This window comes from Artemia franciscana, chromosome 4 (genome assembly GCF_032884065.1).
Source record: "Artemia franciscana chromosome 4, ASM3288406v1, whole genome shotgun sequence".
Lineage (NCBI taxonomy): Eukaryota > Metazoa > Arthropoda > Branchiopoda > Anostraca > Artemiidae > Artemia > Artemia franciscana.
The window spans coordinates 29,877,182-29,897,827 of record NC_088866.1 but is presented as its reverse complement, the minus strand read 5'-3'; the positions used below and the strand labels follow the sequence as shown (position 1 = coordinate 29,897,827).

Genomic DNA, 20,646 nt, shown 5'->3' with positions numbered 1-20,646 from the left:
GTGGGGGAATAAGTCATCCCCAAAGACATAGTCATTATGGTTTTCGACTATGCTGAACAAAATGGCTATCTCAAAATTTTGATCCGTTGACTTTGGGGAAAAAATGAGCCTGGGAGGGGGCCTAGGTGCCCTCCAATTTTTTTGGTCACTTAAAAAGGGCACTAGAACTTTTCATTTCCGTTAGAATGAGCCCTCTTGCGACATTCTAGGACCACTTGGTCGATACGATGAACCCTGGGGAAAAGAAAAAAAATCAAGCAAACAAATAAACACGCACCCGTGATCTGTCTTCTGGCAAAAAATACGAAATTCCATATTTTTGTAGATAGGAGCTTGAAATTTATGCAATAGGGTTCTCTGATATGCTGAATGTGATGGTGTGATTTTTGTTAAGATTCTTTGACTTTTAGGAGGTGTTTCCCCCTATTTTCCAAAATAAGTCAAATTTTATCAGGCTCGTAACTTTCGATGACAAAGACTAAATTTGATGAAACTTATATATTTAAAATCAGCATGAAAATCCGATTCTTTTGATGTATCTTTTAGTATCAAAATTCTGTTTTTTAGAGTTTCGTTTACTATTGAGCCGGGTCGCTCCTTACTACAGTTCGTCACCACGAACTGTTTGATCAGAACCGATATTAATCTGAAGAACCTGTTATGGAAAGTTTCAAATTTGGGCCTTCAGATTTGTGTTTTAAAAATGCTAGAATATGAATTAGAAGTTCATAATTTTACAATTTATAGGGGAGAGAGCCTTTAGACAAATATTACTCTTAGGGGATGTCCCAATAACCCCCTTCCCATCCCAACTCTGTTTAGATAGTCATAAAGGACTACCTGCACTTGATTAACTACATACATATGCCAAACTACCTTCACTAAAATGCACATTTCGATGCTACCAACATCTTCCCAGCACGCGCAAAGAACGCCTAGCAAGTTGACATTTCCTTGGAAGTTTAATATAAAATTTATGATTTTCTATAGAAGCAATAATAACGCCTTTTTTCATACTGAGTTGCAAAGAAAAGACAGGGGAGGGGTTACATATACCCCCCTGGAAGATCAAATATACCTAAAAAGGCATAATTTATGCTGTTTGTAAACACCTAATACATTTTTTTCATTATTTTTTTTTCAAAAGCCTCAACATTAACCTACAATGGTTAGTGCACAACAGTGTAGTACTATATACACATGGAAAAAGCCTCAAATGGCCAGTCAAACAAAGACTATAAATAACTGTTTATATCACTTCATAACGTGGTTATGCAATATTCCTTTTGGAGTTTCAACTGAAAGTACTTTTATAAATGCAAGGTTTAAGAGACCCTTTCAGAATGCAAATCTAACCAAGAATTTGTTTCGGTAATTTTTACATGATGAGTGTGATTTCCTATAAAAGTAATTATGGCAATTTGGTAAGTTCTTGGTAATTTTTACATGTTGAGTGTTTCCTGTAAAAGCAATTTACATACTCTTAATTCTGAACACTCACAAGGATATTTCCAAAGAGCATACGAAATCCAAGAGCAATTGATACCAATTCAAAGGATAGTTGATAATTATTAAAAGAAAAAAAAATTCTACCATCCAGCGTTTTTTCTTCTATGCACTTTTTTTTACATTCAACTTTGTGTTCTTCTATACACTTATTTTTCATTTTGCTCTAATTGTTTTATCTAACAATTTTTTTAGGTTTTTTTACATATTTTTTTTAGTCTATTTTTTTGTCTTAATCGTTTTTTAAAACTATTAAACCCATATTATATGCAATATACTCGAGTACACAACCAGCACCAGAAAATCAGAAAAAAAAGTAAAAAATCAGAAAAACTGACAATAAAAAAACGACATTTTTGTTGATAAGACAAGTGGAAGCCAGCAATGATTTTTTTTTCCTCCACTACTCAGAGCCTGAGATCAAAATAACCCCACTGCTCGAGAACTCATTCCAAGAAAAACGCAGTGAAAGATTTGTACTTTTTGATGTCCTTTTGAAAATCAATAAAAAATAATATAATAAAGTTATTAATAGGTTAATAAACTGCATTAGCTTCATTCTTTCTTTGGATGTTAAACTTAGTAAAAAAAAAAAAAAAAAAAAAAAAAAAAAAAAAAAAAAAAAAAAAAAAAAAAAAAAAAAAAAAAAAAAAAAAAAAAAAGTCATGACAAGATGATTTTGTCCCAAGGGTTTTTTCGCTCTCAGGGAAATTAATTAGGTATGGATTACGACAAAAATAGATTTTCAGTTGCTACATAGCAGAGGGCTTTAGAGTCTCAATACCGTTCATTGAGCCAAAGATATTACGCTATATTACAAAAGATCTAAATTTTCTTTTTTGGAAACGGATAGTTTTGCTCTCAGGTCACATGTTGTTTACCTCTGTGCTTGAGCATATTTTCGTCTAGATAGCTTAAATATCCAAGTTTGGGCTAACTTCAAGAGATCTCTCATGTTTCTAATCTTGCTTTTCATTGTTTTCTTTTTTAGATTCAAAATAAAAAAGCCTTACTTTTTATTCCATCTTTTTCCATGGCAGCTAATATCTCTACAAACTTGTCTGAAATCTTCTGAATGTGCGGACGTTTGTAGAAACTTCGTCGGGTAATAGCCCCATTACAAATTGGACACTTTTGCTTTTTCTGTTTTTGTCCAAACAGTGAAGCAATGCACAGGTTACAAAAGACATGACAACAAGCACTTGACGCAGCATCTTTCAGTCGATCAAGGCTATGAAAAAAAGTAATAATAATATTAATTGGTAAGAGAATATATCTCCAAAACCTTAAGATTTTGCTTTTCATTATAGCTGAAGGCAAGCAAGTATTTCTCATTATTGAGATTGCTCATAGTCATTAGATTTCATTAAAAGCTAACAAATTTTATGTATATTTTATGGCACGCATATCCTGTTTTAGCCCACAACTGGAGGATCAAGTTAAAACTTTCAGGCACTTTTTAATTAAGCGGGGTTGAGGATAAAGAGCATTAGAATTTTGTATTTTGCAAATTTTTGAGCATTAGAATCCAGTAGCTTTTTATGTTAACTGTATTTATAGTTACAAGTGGTTAGAAAAAAATTGTCAGGAAATAGTGGAAAGGGCACACAAGTCTTGAAAATCATCTGAGGATATTTGTGAAGCTAAAAGAAAATCCTCAGAAAGATCCCAAAGTCTGGGATCCTTCCCACATCTACACGGGTTCTCATGAATGAAGTCGTAGTCAATTTCTTGTAAATCAGAAGCCAAAGCAAACACAATTTGGCTTTTCTAATGCTGATCTACCTAGGGGGAATAATACCTCAAATGTTAACGTCTTTGGGGGGAAATGGGGGATGAAATCGGCTTGTAGAAGATGCAAATACCACCTTCAGAGGGGTATATACCATAGTGTAACCTTTTGAGTTTCAAATGACATTAACAATTCACTCTTAGATATTTTGAATCCACTAGATAAAAAAGAAGCCTTTGTATGAAAGGTGTTTTACAAAGTATTCCTATCAGAAGTTCTGACTCTCTCAGTATATTTGTGATGATTTGCTATATTTCATGTAAAATTCATAAGGGTATTAAGTTGAAACTTTCTGGCCATGTTGAGTGGGATGTTAAACAGTGATCAGAGGATAATCAGCCCCTCCCTCTCACTGTTTTTAGATGCCTCCCCCGAAACTCCGATCAAAATTGAGACAACTGTTGGTCCAAATTAGCTAAAAGATAAGATAACTCTGCTTCCAGGGATAGTATGATCCGCCTCAGCCCCTAAGGCAAGGGTTGTAAATTATGCAATTTACATATAGAATTGCAATTACTATTTTTTACATATAGAATTTATTATTGGGGAAGGGAAGAATTTAGATCCTTGATGTGTCTGAAAAGGCTATAGGTATTTAGGTGAAATTTCAGAAATGGTGAATAAATCAAACGGCATAATGTGCATCCAGGTTATCAAAATGGCGCATATTAGTAATAATGACTAAGGAGGTTAATCTGAAAATTCCTGTACAACTGCTTGTGAATATGGTAACTCGTGAATGTGACTACTTGCAACTGCAGCCACTTGCAACTACTACTACTTGCATCTGCAACTACTTGCATCTGCAACTACTTGCAACTGTGACTACCTAAGACTGCAACAGTTTGTAGTTGTGGCACTAACTACATGGGACTACTTGCGGCTACGACTTTTTGTGACTACAGCGGCAACTGCCACTGGAACTTTACCTGGAACTATTTACAAATGTGAAGATAACTACTTGCAACTACCGCTATAACTCCTGGTGACTACGACTAAAAAATTTGCGACTACGGCTGCAATTAGAATACAGTTGTTACTGTGAATATCTACAACTGTTACTGCGACTACTCGCGACAGCGACTTCTTATAACCATGACAGCGACTACTTGCGACTACAAATACCTATAGCTACTACTCTAACTACTTGCGACTACGACTACTTGTGGCTGCGTCTACCCACAACTGCGAGCACTTACGACTGTGACTACTTGCAACTGCAAATACTTTGCGACTGCGACTTCGACTATCTTCAACTAAAACAACTTATGACTGCAACTACGACTACTTGCGACTGCAAATGGAACTACTAGCGACTCCAAATAGGACTGCAACTACTTGTGACTGTAAATGCGTCAAAAGTATAAAACTGCATCTAGGTTGTCAAAAGGGCTTATCTATGACAGCTCAGGAATGGCTAAGGTTATTCAATTGAAAATTTCATGGAATATTGAGGATAACGTTGCACTAAATCAAGATACTAGGTGCATCCACTGTGTCAAAAGGACATATCTATGCATATCTATATTGATCTCAGGAACTGCTAAGGCTATTAAGTTGAAATTGTCAGAGTATCCCAGGGGGAATGTTAAACTAAATCAAAAGATACTATATACATCCAGGTTGTTAGAATGGCATATATGCAATATCTCAAGATCAGTCAAAGGTATTAAATTGAAACTTTCAGAGAATTTTATTAGAGATGTTGAACTTAAAGTTGTCAAAAGGACATATCTGTAATATCTAAAAAACAGCTATAATTATCAAGTTGAAACTATTAGGAAATGTTGATTGGGATCTTAAGCAGAATCAAAGGACACTATGTGCATCCAAGTAGTCAAAATGGCATATCTGTAGTATCTTGGGAACGATTAAGGGCGCCCAGATTTCAAAATAAATAAGATATATGCAATAATTATATTAAATACAACCCAAGGCAACACTCAGATCACCTTTTGCAACTTAAAAATTTAAAATGGAATCCAATATTATAACTCTTAAGCCAAAGAACTGAAAAACTGGAGGAATATTCATAGCATTAACCAATGATAAAACTTTGACACCAAAAACCCAAACCCAAAACGTTAATGTGTAGTTTTAAGTTCAAACTTAAACATTGGACTGAAAAACAGAGTTCGACTTCCTCTAAAAAATTAGTAAATTTTAGCTGGATATTGTCCTTGCCAAACACTAAAACATTTTGCCCAAGAATTTAAGTTCCAAGTAGGTGCACTAACCTTTTTATCTTCCTTTTATTATATTTTTCAAAGTATATTGAAGGTTGAGACTCCTAAGAAATGACCAGATTTTTGGTAAATATATATATATATATATATATATATATATATATATATATATATATATATATATATATATATATATATATATATATATATATATATATATATATATGAGAATCCATAACTGACATAGGGACAAGGTGAATGCAATGCTTGATCTTCTTTTTATGCTCTTTCCGAATATACTAATCTATTAACTCGGAAATGCACCCTCCTCCTGATGGCCTTAGAGGAGGGGGTTGGAAAATAAAATTGTCCTTGTTTCTGCAGGGGGTGGGGCAGTTAACATCTAGTCAACAGGTTTACGAAAATGGCAATTTCAATGCCAGGTATCTATTTCTATCTTATTTTTAACTCATATCATGTTTAAGGAGTTTCAGGCTCACTTCCATTCTCAAAAATCTATTCCCAACTACAAATTTTATTCTGCTTAATCTATTTAATAATTACTATTTCTAAATTAGTGTCAATTTTGATGTTTTTTTTTTCAATTGACAATTTGTTTGAGAGCTCATTAAAGATTTTGGCAAGAACAGCCTGCAGTTTGCTTGTTGCTACTGCTGTCACCATAATTGGAGATACTTCCAGAAACAGGTTTTCAATTACAGATACTTCAGCCTTTTCAAATTTAGAAATGGCACCAGAAAAACCTTTTTTGTACATATGGCACTTTTCTCTTGCACTATCACCAAAAACTTATAAAAAGTATTTAGACATAAGAATTAGCTTAGAAATGAGCCACTAATCAATACTCCACAATGTTCCAGCAACCAGCTACTAGGTGAAAAAGAATGACACATATTGGCAGTTGAGCAAGGGATACCTTATTAGTTAGAAACAAATAAGGTGAAAAACCAGTTACAAAACAAGAAAATTGGAACAGGAAAAAAAAAGTCCAAAAAAGCTCAATTGGATGGTTTTCTTAACTCAAATTATGAATCAATTCATGGTAAAAAATGAATTAAAAAAAAAATATGTGAAATTCAGAAAATTTTAGTGTCCTAGAGACAAAATTTTGGCGTTAATGAGACTGTTACTTTGCCTTTTAATGTATTCATACTTGGTAAATAATTGAACATTCAAAGACAACTTATCAACCATGGTTTATCTCTTATAGTAGCTTGACTGGAACTTGTTTATTCCCTTGCCTGTAGTATGAATACATCATTCTATAATACAGCCAATTTTAGCTGCTGAGAAAAGCAGTTGCATTTGAGTATGTATGTATTTAGGTTTGAAAAGGAATTCTTTATAGCACCTAAGTCAAGTCCATCAGCGAGCCACGCCTAACTTAAAGGATCCTCAGTGCCATTAGGGACATGTCCCTGTTTCAACACTCTCTAGATGGCTGTCAGTTTGTTCATCAAGTTCATGTTATTCAGCAGCTATCTGGGTTTTGCAATTTAAACCAAGGGTAAGGGTCTCTCTTACCCTAGACTCTAAGTCATGTGTATAAAAATGTTCTCTCCAAAATCGATCCAGGTCATTTTTGAAACTATTTAAGGTTTCAGATTCCAAAATCTAGGAGGAATTCTTTCCTGAGTTAGTCATTGCCTATGTTCCTTCCTTTTAGTTTTAATGCCAATAGGTAATATATCTGATTTCAGTTATGCCTTCTCTATTTTTTTTTTCTATTAAGAGAACAATCAGTGATTGATGATATGTTCCTTTATCCTTTTCAACAATGCTGTAGCCAATTATCCTTGTTTGTAAGAGATTGCTTCATTTATTGCTTCTTCATTATTTCTAATACTTTTTTTTCCTTTGTAGGTTGTTTATCATCCTTGAAGCAGCACATAGTTGTCAAATAGAGCAATCAATCAGTCAATTTATTTAAAGAAAAATAGAAAAAATACAAAGCTTTAGAACCCCTAAAGGCTCTTTGGCCTGTGAGAGTGAGAGACTAAACATTATGTTAAATAATACCACTAAATGAAACAGAAATACAAGAAAAAAGGAGAGAAGGAGAAAAAAGGAAAAAAACATACATATAACCATAGATGATTATAAAAAAAATAATTTGTTAAGATACATTAGCAAAAACAATAAATAAAGGAGATGGAAAAGAATATAATAGACAGAAGAAAAAAAACTTAAGACTCTTATGATTGATACTATAAACTACTTACATTGTAGTATGCCACACCTGGTGGTAGCACAAAAACTGACATTATCCCTGGGTGCTGGGAGCCCTAGCTATGTGTCTGCAGGTGAATGAACTTTTAGGTATTAGCTAAGATCTCTAAAAGTTTTATTTATTTACCTACTCTATTCAATATCTATATAAATGATATTTTTCAATTGGCTACAAATCATCTAACTCTCTATGCTGATGATTCAAAGCGGTTTTGTGCAGTCAACCATGAGCCACTACAAGCAGATCTTGACTGTACTGAACATGGAGCAACAACATGGCACACGAGTTTCAACATTGACAAATGTAGCATTATACATTTTGGCAAGTCCAGCCCAGGTTTTCATCATACTTATGGTCAATCCAGCAGGAAGTAACATACAAGAGCTGCAAAGTGTAGATGAAACAAGAGATCTTGGTATTGCTGTCAACAACCAGTGTAAATTCTACTCAAACTGCAAGAATACTGTGTTTCATGCAAACTCTGTCCTTCACCTCTTGAAAAGGACTATTCCTAGTACATTTTCCTATGTTTTTGTTAAGTTGTACAAGACCAATGCCAGGCCAGTGCTTGACATTAGAAAATGCATAGTATAACCAGGGTACAGGATAAATGTTCAGCTTCTGATACTGCATCATTAACTATGGAGCAATTCATAGATTGAGATGGATCTTGATTTGCTCCAAAGTGCAGGTTAAGGTAATTAAGGCAATATAGCCCCAGACTATATACAGCCAAAAATAGCCATATGATATATACAAGTTTTAGTTCTTTTCCATTAAATGGGGATTATTTTACATTATGAATCAACTCTTGACAAAAAAATAAACACAAAAAAATGTTTAGTTCTAGATGAGGGGTTCTTTGCTATCCTGGAAAGTGAGCTAGTTAATTAGGCTAATTCAACTTTTAGCAATGGCTCCATTGTCAAAATTATGTCCTGTAATGCTCTTTTAAAGAATCTATTTCTAGCCTTTACTACTCTTACTTTCCAAAATGACAAGAAGAAAAGCAACAGCTGATATTAGTGGCGCCACCAAAGGAAACATGCTAATACAAAAATTGGTGCCACAAGAATCCATATCTTATTTTCTTTTCATGTATTGCATTCACATTTGTAAAAATGCACACCCCTCCCCCTCATGGTCTCAGATATATACAGAACTAAAAGAAACAATAAAATTCTTACTTTATAATATGCAGTGTGTTCATATTAACCAGATAATTGAACAATATTTTTTTTTGTCAACCCACATTCTAATAAATAATAAATTCTATTGTAATGACAAAGACCTAACGTTTTTCATATGAACACATTTTAAGACCACACTGGATATATATACAACATTTGAGAAACTACAAAAAAAAATACAATAAAACATATATCTAAACAAAATCAAGAAACTAAAGCAAAAGTAATTTTCAGCCAATGGAAAAGAAACAAAACCAAAGACAAATCAGATATTTCAGCAAGGGCATCAACCAAGCTGCCCTCAGAACTAAAAAAAGCTAAGTATATAACGAAAAGTAACCTTTTGAAGTAAACTATATTAAGGCAGAGAAACAACTGACCCTGTCTCAATAGATTTTGCTAAAAAAAAGGGCTAATTTTTGTAGTACTCTTGGGTTGATGACTACCATTTGAACCTCCACTGTTTCTTCTCCTACTCCTAGTCAAGTTGGTTTTTGAAGGACTGAATCGAGGGAGCACTGACAGTTGAATCTTTTTGAGTTGACTCCAGTGGTTTATGACTCTTCTCAAAAAGAATGATTGGTGAGTTCTTGATTGGGAGCTTCTTGGAGTGTCCTCTCATGTTATGCTGGCTGGAACTGAGATTGCTGCCCAAAATTGCTGACTTTTCATTCTGCAAGTAAGCATCATATTGCTGCACAAGTGACTGTAAACTAAAATGGGTAGTTTGAGGTACCCGAGGTGGTCCTCATAAGAGGTTGAGCTAAGACTTCTTATGCATTTTTTTTGCTCATCTCTGTACATTTTCGATGAGCCTCACATCTAGTTAATAAGAAGGACCAGCAAGACACAGGCCAAAATCAAGATGGGGTCTGACAAGAACTTTATATAGTTTTATAAATACAGATCCCTGTCTGCAATTAACAGTCTGTTTTAGTAATCTAAGACAATGAAATTTAAACTTATCATTAATGATGACACCAAGATCTTTTTCTCCTGCTCTGCTCTCTAATTACTCTCTTTTTTGTGGTGGGTTATAGATTGTAAAGTTAGCCATTGCTTTATTAGGTCCAAAGTGTAATACAAAGCATTTTCCTATGTTGAATTGGAGAAGCCAGTCTTGGGTTCAATCTTGTAGCTCACCTATGTCATGCTGAATGCTTTGGGGGTATGCAATACCAAAGAGTTTGGCATCATCAGTGAACAGGGGCATGCCATTCTATACATGGTTAAATATGTCATTGATGTAAAAGAGTTGAACCCAGTACAGTACCCTGTGGTACTCTGCTCATTACTTCAGCCTTGTCAGAGTAAACTGGTTGGCCATCTGTAGCAAATAAGCAAACTTTCTCTTTGTGATTTGTAAGAAATTTCATTAGCCAGTCTACAAAAGCCTGATTGATGCCACTAACATATATTTTGGAGTACAGTCATCTGTGAGTAACCTTGTCAAATGCCTTGGCAAAGTCCAGCAACAGCAGGTCAACTCAATGTCTGAGATCAATTAGATCTGTGATTTCCTTGCATGATCCCAAAGGTTTTCTTCAATTGATTTCCCTGACTGGATGCCATGCTGCTTGGTCGACAAGATCATGTTGGTGGCCAAATGCTTAAGGATTGAATCATTGACAATGTGCTCAAGTATTTTGACAATGATGGAGGATAGGCTAATAGGCCAATAATTTCAGGCTTAAGAAATCTAATGTTATGATTTTTGTTTTATTGATATGTTATCACCTGTAGAGCCACTAAAATCCACTGATACTGTGAATATTCTTGTTATTTTCCAAAAGATAATGCTAGATTTATAGCCTATGCTAAAACAATGATTTCTTGAAAGACTTTTACAAATGGCAGCAAGCAAAAGGATAATCATTATAAAGAGGAAGTTCCAAGCTGGCTGGTGCATTTCTCATAAGTATTGTATTGCTTTGTTTCATTGAGAAAAAAAAATAAATGGGACAGATGGCCACAATCTCAAAACAAAATACCTCAATCACTTATTATTCCTATTGCCAATTCCAGAGTGCTTCTTGTCTCACCTTCAGCTTATCTTCCAGACCAAGGGTTTTGTACAAAATAGTTTACTAAAAGCAGTCTAAATCTTACAGACACATAACTGTTTCTATCATCCTCACCAGTTTGAATATGCAATCTTCTCCTAGCTTGATACTGGGGATTGTTGGGATAATCAGCTTGGGTTCCAGAAACATTTTGGTTATCTTAAGGTTGACTACTTTCAAGCTAACATTCTTGTGAACATTGTAACAAAGAGAAATAAATAGCCTCTATATGAGTGCACAATGAATATATCAACAGTGTCAACCACATGAAAGTAATGAGAAGTCAACTGATCAGTGGCATAATTGCAAGCATAGTAAAGCCCCTAATTCTGGTACAAAATTCAAGAGTTTCCACCAAATGGAAACATAGAACCTCGGATCCTGCCAAAATCAGACTAGACATGAAGCAAGAGAGGACTACTAGTTTTCTTATTTTCAAACATGCAATCTGTACAATTCTGGACTAAATTTGTGTATTGGCATACACAAACAATGTCTTTCTGCTCATTAGAACTAAAACCGACTTACAAGACACCCCAGGTGACTTCCTTTCTATCCAACTTTTTATCAATATTGATAAAGTGCAAGTTTTCAAACTTCAATGTATTGAAAACAGTTACCTTCAAATTTTTTTCTAGAAATGAATGGACTCCAAGTTGAGGAGCAAGTTCTTCTTTAGTAGATATTTCAGCATGTGGAACTCCCTTAGTGAAAGAACAATGACCTCTACCAGCATTGATGTGCTGAACTTGTTGGTGGATAAGGAGTGGCTGAACAAACCATGGTGTATTTCTTGAATAGCCAGTGATGACATATCCTACTACCATTAAAAACCTGGTAGATGCAGCAATTTGTCCTATTGCTTGCAAGTATTTTGCAAACAATTCACAATATTTTGCTGTTTTGCCAGCTCAATGTAACCCACATTGCCAGTGCATTGTATATGCTAACTATTGAAAAAATAAGAATGTGCTGCTAACCTACAAGTAGGGTAAAATACCCAGTAGTTAGATGTATCATCACCACTTTCACATTTAAATCACTGTAAAATCCCTACACCACATAAAAATTACATTTAAGAGACCAAATTTAAGAGTTTTTAAACTTTCTCAATAAGAATGTGATTAGCCTGAACATTTTGGCCATATACAATTCTGAATAATTTAAATGTACCAACAGTTTATAGCAACCTAACCTTGAACAGACATTTACAGAACAGAACAAACTGATATGGTAATTCTTTTGTCCTAGCCTAATAAGAAAAATATTGCTACTTTAATTAACATTTCTCAGGAATGGTAATTATTATCTTCATTACTCTTAATAGTAAAATGCTATTACAAAACAAATTTGTAGAAATCTTGGTAAAATCCTAGTTGAGTGACTTCTTGCTATCTCAGAAAGGGGTTAGGTTAGGAAAATGAAACTTTCAGGGATGGGTCTACAGGCTAGAGTATCAATGTTTCATATCAATGTTTTTTTCAAAATTTAGGAAATGTGTTTGCATATCTTTAAAACCTTATAAATTGGGATTGAGCAAAGTTGTGAAGCTGACAAAAATTTTGTTGTACTTCAATCAAGCAGAAGATCTATCTTGCAAGATTTCACTTTTATAATACACATATTTTTGAAGGTCATCAAAGGTCAAGGCCCTCTAGAAGGAGAAGGAGTGGAGGTGGATACTTCGAAATACCTTCCAGGGACATACTTTAGTCTGTAGACCCATCCATGAAAGTTTCATTTTCCTAACTCCTTTCTGAGATAGGCTAGCAAGAAGTCAATCAACTAGAATTTTACCAAAATCTTTAAAAAGAGCCTGAAGCCCCTCAAGAAACAACTTCAATTTTGCTCTAATGTCATTTTTAAGGAATTTCAGGCTCTCTATTAAAATTAGGTCAGATTGTCTCCCATTTAAGGCCTCAAAATGTAATTTCTATCTAAAGTAATTACTGAACTTGCCTACAAAAGAGCATAAAAAAAACATTAAGTAATGCAGACTAGGCTACTCACTTTTGTTCTACCTAAACTATGTTTAAAACTGACAATCTACCAGATTAGGAGCCTAGACTATTGTCCTTGTTAAGAAATTTAATCAAAATATTTGTCTGAGATTAGGCACTGTCAGGGTACTGGGGTCTTACCCTAGAACTATGAAATTTTTTTACTCTGTAGTTCTATGATAGCCTATTTCAGAGTTCTCAACATGAGGAATAGTCCTCCAGAGACATCCAAATAGACAAGGTTTTTCACCTGTATTCTTTTGAGCATAGCCGAGTTCATTTATTTTTATGGAAGTTGAGTTCTTTTTACTTTTATTTGTTATGCTCCATTATAATTTTCAACACATGGTGGGTAGTTAAGTGATTATTATACTAGGTCAAGCAAAATATGGCTGGACACAAGCTATTTTCTTAGGCCTAGGTTATGAAACTACATATGGGCATATATACACTCTTACCAGATGCAACATGTTGTATTTCTATCAAAATAATTGAGCTCTTGGAATAACACTTCCATGTTTGCGAGTTTTCCGCGCGTCTAGTCTTGATTTCAAAATTTGCAAAAAATTGCCAGGTAAAAAGAGAATTAAAGTGAAAGCCCGAAAATGGACCAGTTAAAAATAAACCAGCCAAATTACAAAAAAGGCATTTCAGCCGATTTTTGAATTCCTTTGAAATTTGCGTTTTTTTTTAAATCATCAAGGACATCAAAATAAAAACATGCTTTGCCTGCTGTCGTAACTTTTGGTCCATTTGTCCTGAAAACCAATTCATGGTTTTCTCTGTAGACACATCCTCTTTGGGTTGGTTTCCCATCCTGTTTGGTTTTCATGACCCATCCTGTTCCTGAAAACCAATTTCCATGTTTTCTTTTTCGTGGATGTGTAAATATTAATATTTCATCGTTGCAGAAATGCTTTCTGTTGTTGCCTCTTGATGAAAATAGAATCTTCAGATTCAGCTTATGCAAAAACTCTGACGTAGAATTTTGCACCATTCCATATGCAAAAATGTGGAATCTTGTATTTTTTGCCAGAAGAAAGATGAGGGATACGTGTTTATTTGCTTCGTTCTTTTTCTTTTTGGATCATAGAGAAGAAATTCTGGAAGCTCCATTCAATTACACCAACAACGTTCTTTTTCCTGGGTGATCATATCGAACCAATATTCCTAGAATGTCGAGAAAGGGCTCATTTGAACGAAAATTGAAAGTTCTAGTGCCCTTTTTAAATGACCAAAAAGATTAAATGGCAACTAGCCCCCTCCCACCTGCCATTTCTTATTAAAAGTCGTCCATTTGTTCAGCATTTCTGAAAAGCCCAGTAACTAAGTCTTTATATAGGAGGGAGGAGATTCTTATGCTGGGGGATTTCTTATGGGGATTATTTTCCATGGGGAGAGAAGTTCTTGGGGATTGAACTTTCCAAAGGAAATTTTACATTGGGGGAATTTTCCAAGATTCCTATATAAAATTATTTTCATTTGTCTTACTTTCTGTTTGTCCATTCAATATTACATGTGGATATATTAACAGGAATTGTCCGGGCCAACATTTACCGGGTTGTAAGTATCTTGATTCTGTAGAAGGGGGGATTTTCAACGAGAAAAATTCTCCTTGGGGAAGTTTTACATAGGATAAATTCTCCAGTGGGAATTTTCTGTGGGAGCACCTTTCTACTAGGGGGCAAGGGTTATTTGTAAAAAGAAAATTCCACAGAAGGGGTATTTCTGGCATGATTTAAAAACAATCAGAAACTAAAGTCTTTTTCAAATAATATTGGGTTAAGAAAAATTTTTTTGCCGGAATCATCCACAAAAAAATTTTCGAGGGATAATTTTCAGGTAGAATGGAATTTACTGGGGTAAATTTTTCTGATGGGGATTTTTTCGTGAGTAGAAGGAATTTTCCATGGAGGGAGGAGCCAGATTTCCTCGCATTGTATAAGAAGACAGCCCCCTCATATAGATAATAAATAATTCTTGTTTTATACGGTAAGGTTTTCATATTATGAGAGTAGTTTCTGGAGGCAAACTTTCCAGAGGAAATCTTACACAGGGGTAAACTCTGCCAAAATCAATATACGAATTCCGTTTGAATTGTTCATATGCAGTGAGTCAAATCTGAATGTACATTAGTTGACAAATGTTCAGAAATTAAATTTAAAAAAAAAATTAAACAAAAAGTAAGAAGCGACATTAAAACTTAAAACGAACAGAAATTAATCTGTATATGAAAGGGGTTGCTCACTTTACAGCGCTCCGCTCTTTAAGCTAACGTTTTTATTACTTTAAACACTAGTTTTGTGAGAAGAGACAATGTTCAGCGTAAAGAGCGAAGCGTTGAGGAAGGAAAAGCCCCTTTCATATAAAGAATAATTTCTGTTCGTTTTAAGTTTTAAAGTGGGTGGCCTTTAGTCTGTAGTAATTACAGTTACACTAAATATAACTGCTGGGTCGAAGGAGGATAGTCGAATTTACTTTATTTTCAAAATACTATTTCCATTCAGAACAGATTCTATTTATGGATTGTATCTTTTTGTCTTATTTTACAACAAGGGATTATGTCTTGAGGTTTTAAATTATAGCCAAATGGTTCGTTCTTCTGTACATAAAGTGCGAGATATATTTCATTAAAATAATTTCGCTTACTCCTGTTTAACCTCAATAAGCGCACAGTGATCATGGCATATGATCAATATGCCCATTTGAGTTGCTGTATCAGCCTCTTTATGTCCTGTCCCTAGGTTGCCAATATTATTCTTAGACAAAGTTAGCAAGGAGCTTGACGCGAGCTCAAAGATCTCGTCGGAAAGGTAGGCAATATCGGATGTTTGGGTCATTCGGTCTCTCAAAAGATCCGTTCATAATATGGGAAGTTTTCTAGACCGATTTTAAACATATTTCAAATCTCATTTTGAGATTAAACTGAGCAAGGGATTACTGTTAAAGCCACCACTGACCAACGTAACAGTCTTATTAGCAAACAACTTTAAATACCTAGATGGTACAAAAAACAACCCAAAGGAAATTATATTTAGGACACTAGGGAGTCCTGGAGACCAGTGGTGTGACTTTCTAGCCTCAGCCAAACTCAAATCATCTCTAAGTGGGTACTTGAAAAAATTTGGGGAAACAAACGGGAAGCGTCATATGATTCACTTCCAACCATACATTGAATTCCCAATTGAAGGCACAGAATCAAAAGATCGGTACCTGCGCAACGAAGACCATTGGTCAGCATGCGAAAAAGTTTTGTAAGTCTTATAATTAACCCTATGAACCTTTTAGATCGTGCTGTACGGTTTTGGTTGACTTTTAAACAGAGAGACAAATTTGGATATCTAGTCTCTAATGTTTTTTTTTATATTCAATAGACAAGTATGACCAAGTTTGTTCTTGGATGGTTGAACTTGAGTAAGAAACTTCAAAAAATTTCTTACAAAATCTGTATGGGCGCAAATATGTTTTCTAAACAATACGTACGACCAAAAATGTTTCTTTGTCTTTTTCAGTTAAACCTTTCCCTATAATTTAGCTGATTTGTCTCTGTACCACTTTTTCTTTATACTTATCAGATGGCAGGTAGGAATAATCGTAATTTCTTTCATTTGCGAAAGAAATCGATTAAATAAACAAAAAAGATTTTTTCCCTTCTAATTGTAGGTAAATAATGTTTCATTAGCTATTACTTCGTGTTTGATTTATACATTTATCGTTAGAGTTATAAACTTGAGGACGATTCCTTTACTTAGATGGGACTTTAAGAACACACTTGGGGTTATTTATGCTCTTTCTAAAGATAGCCTAATTGTTTCACTTGCAAATCTACTGTAAAACCCTTAACTGGCTGCTAATTCCGCATGATAACATTCTAGTTGGGTGGTTCCACAGAAGGAAAAAATTAATGAAATCCCTCAGAGTATGCATAGTACTAGGCTATTAAGCACATTCCTTATTCAAGAAATCTTTTCAATATACGCCTAATAGTCCTTATTTAGACAAGGCACCATCCTTGATGGTCTTTTATACAGTTCTAAATAATATATATCTTTATCCCTTATTATCTCTGTGAAGTATTTTTCACTTATTCAAGTATGACATTGGGTTTTAGGCTATTTATTGAAAAGTTTAATCTTGACTTATGAAAGCCACAACAGTAAAATTCTAGTTGAGCTACTTTTCATTATATTAGAAAGGGGTTAGTTTAGGAAAATGAAACTTCCAGGGATGGGCCTACAGATTAAAGTAGGGCCTGAGAAGGTATTTTAAAGTATCCACCTCTACTCCTTCTCCCTCTAGAGGCTCCTGACCTTTAAAAATATCTATTTTGTATAAGTGAAACCTTGCAAAATAGATCTTCTGATTAAATAAAGTTCTACAAAACTGCTTTTAGCTACACAAGTTAGCTCAATCCCATTTTATATGGTTTTGAATGTATGCAAATAGCCTACATATCCTTAAAAAAAAAACGTTGATTTGACTTGAAATACTATTCAAATAATAGGAATTATATTTTCACTAATAAAGCCAGAGAAAAAGACACTGATCACTGAAAATTAAGGTAAAACATTGTTTTCTCAAAATTTCAATAGGTATAGACCTGTGAAGTAGGCAATTTATGAAGACTTAGAAATAAGAAGAGGGTTAATACCAAAGCTTGGCAATACCTTCTCAGAGTATGTTTTTAAACCTGAATCATTACTGAAAGTTTCATTGATCTGACCTAACCCCTTAATAAGATAGTGAAAAATGGTTAAACTAGATTTTACAGTAAAATTCTAGTTAATTGACTTCTTGCTATCTCAGAAAGGGTTCAGGTTAGGAAAGTGAAACTTTCAGGGATAAATCTACAGACTAAAGTATGTCCCAGGAAGGTATTTTGAAGCAACTACCTCCACTCCTTCCCCCTCTAGAGGGCCTTCACCTTTGATGACCTTTAAAAATATGTGTGTTATAAAAGTGAAATGGTTCCAAAATAGATCTTCTTCTTAATTGAAGCACAATAAAATTGTTTTCAGCATCATAACTTTGCTCAATTCCATTTTATAAGGTTTTAAAGATATGCAAATACATTTTCTAAATTCTAAAAAAAAACATTAATATGGCTCAAAATTCTACTCAGATAACAGGAATTGCATTTTCAGAACTAAAGGCAGAGAAAAAGCAACTGGTAACTGAAAATTAAGGTAAAATGTTGTTTTGTCAAAATTTCAATAGATATAGACCTGTCATTTAGGCAAATTTCAGGGCCCTCTAGAGGGAAAAAGAGTAGAGGTGGGTACTTTAAAATACCTTCCCAGGACATAATTTAGCCTGTAGATTTATCCCTGAAAGTTTCATTTTCCTAACCTAAACCCTTTCCGAGATAGCAAGAAGTCAATTGACTAGACTTTTACCAATTTTACTGCTGCTTTGTCTAAGTGATTCAAGCTAAGTTAGAATCACTGCTTGTGTCACTTTTGTTAAAATTCTAGAATAGCTGCCCTCTAGAAGGGAACATGCTAGAACAAACAGAGAGGTATTTTTAAATTGTAAATTTTGGTAAATTTTCTGACCAATGCAACACTAAGATAGCTCAGATATAGACCCAATTTTACAATTAGAACTTCATCCTAAATTCAAGTATAATGTTTATTTGTTTGAAAGTGAACCCCTTACCCTTAATATAAGCATATGAATGAATAGCCTACCCTAAATTGTGTATATGCAATGTATTTTCTATTATTTTGACAAACTGTTTAATCAATTTAAGAAAACATTAGCTTATAGAGGATTTAGTGCATACATACAATTCAAGGTATATATTTGCACATTAGGAGATGTGTTAAAATTTAATTCCAATGATAATGAATGATATTTTTGGATACAGGATGAAAATTTAATTATAAAGTAAAGTTTATCTCTCAGCTATCTCAGCAGTACAATAATAAGAAACTTTACCCTAGTTTTATCTTACTTTATGTATTTTTGCTTGTGATTCTTGACAATTCACTCCCATCCCAGCTCTAAGTATCTTGTATAAAAAACTGGGCTATATAAAAAACTAACCAAAAATATGGTGGAATTTGTAATTTATAATTGACAGAAAGTATCAATGAATCACATTCCTCCTCCCCATTTTTATCTGTTTTTCGATCAGTTCTTATCAATTATTATATTCTCTTATTTCTCTTATTATCTCTGATGTGGTCTACTCCACGTCAGTTCATGTTAAGAGTGGTGTACCCCAAGGGACCAAAATAGGCCCAACAGTGTTTAACCTCTATGTAAATGATGCTCCTGAAGTGGTCAAAAATGGCTGGGAACTGTATGCAGACACTTCCAAACTCCTTGGTCCAGCAGCTTCAATAGAAAATTCCTCTTCTCTGCAAGAAGATCTTAACAACCTCAGTCTGTGGGCAACAACCTGGGCACTCAAGTTCAACCCATACAAATGCAAAGTCCTGCATCTCAGCCCAAACAACCCCTGCCATAGTTATCACATGATTGACTCTGCAGGTGCCAATATGCCCATTCAGAGTACAGAGGAAGAGCATAATCTTGGGGTAATCATTGACAATAAGTTTAAATTTCATAGTCACTGTCAGAACCAAGCAACTAAGGCAAACATGGTCCTCAGTTCAATCAAGCATTCAGTGAAAAGTTGCCAACCAAAAGCCATCAAGAAGCTATACACAGCCCTTGCTTGTCTCCATCTTGAGTTTGGCATGTCAGTTGCTGACCCATACTTTAAGTGAGACATGGACATACTTGAGAAGGTTCAACATAGAGCAACCAAGCTCCCTTTTACCGAAAAACAAATCTGCTTAAACAAAGCTTAAAAATAAACTTAATCTGCCTAACCTAACATACCATAGAAAGAGAGGGGATGTCATCCTTGCATTTAAGATGATGACCAGTGACACCATTAAGTCCATTTTTGATCACAGTGAATACACCAGAATACAAGGAAATCCCATAAAACTGCAGCAAAAATTTACCAGAAAGCATGAGAGGTTCAACTTCTTCACCAATTAAGTTATTCCACTGTGGAATTCACTCAGTGAATCTACCTTGTCAGCTAGATCAGTTGACAGCTTCAAGAATGGTGTTACTGTGATTGGAGCAACAAGTCATTTAAGATGCAGTGGGGCAAACCAGTATCATCCAGCAGGGTCTATTAGTTGCCACCTACCCCTTTTAGCCCTCAAACACACCAGGCTGGTAATACATCTAATGGCACCCAATGATGAAAAAAAAACTGTCTTGTATATATGTAAATAGTGATGATCCACTTATGAACAGTGACATGAATATTAAATCATCATTATCTGGCAACATCTGCAGGTTCTTCAGCCTTTGTTGCTAGAAGATGCAATTTAAGGTATCAAGAACTTAACATAGGCACTATCATAGATAAGTGCCCAAATACTATATGTAAGCAATAAGCCAATTTTATAACTTACAGACCTTTCCCCAGGAGCAGTAGGGGGTCGTGTTATCCTCAAAGGCATAGTCATTGGACCTTTCAACTATGCTGAACAAAATGGCTACCTCAAAATTTACCTCAAAGGACATTACACGTTTTAATTCCCATTCAAATGTACACTCTCTGAATATTTCAGGACCATTAATTTGATAAAATCACCCCTAGAAAAACAACAACAAATGAACACATC

At 34.5% G+C, this 20,646-nt stretch overlaps 2 protein-coding genes across 4 annotated transcripts in view; one reads left to right on the top strand and one right to left on the bottom strand.

Moving 5' to 3' along the window:
* Positions 1–13,558, bottom strand: part of LOC136026277 (breast cancer type 1 susceptibility protein-like) — a 44,782-nt gene extending 31,224 nt beyond the window's left edge. The window contains exons 1-2 of the mRNA XM_065702666.1: positions 13,447–13,558; positions 2,520–2,737 (exon numbers count right to left, since the gene is read on the bottom strand). Coding sequence (XP_065558738.1) covers positions 2,520–2,737; positions 13,447–13,505 — 277 coding nt within the window. The 5' untranslated portion in view covers positions 13,506–13,558. The remainder of the gene's footprint in view (positions 1–2,519; positions 2,738–13,446) is intronic.
* A 3,020-nt stretch (positions 13,559–16,578) lies between these two features.
* The window catches only part of LOC136026275 (ras-related protein Ral-a-like), an 89,375-nt gene continuing 85,307 nt past the window's right edge, over positions 16,579–20,646 (top strand). For 2 of the 3 annotated variants that reach the window (XM_065702665.1, XM_065702663.1), the window contains exon 1: positions 16,579–16,651. The gene's annotated coding sequence lies outside the window, so the exon portion shown is untranslated. The remainder of the gene's footprint in view (positions 16,652–20,646) is intronic. The other variant, XM_065702664.1, reaches the window with a different exon arrangement.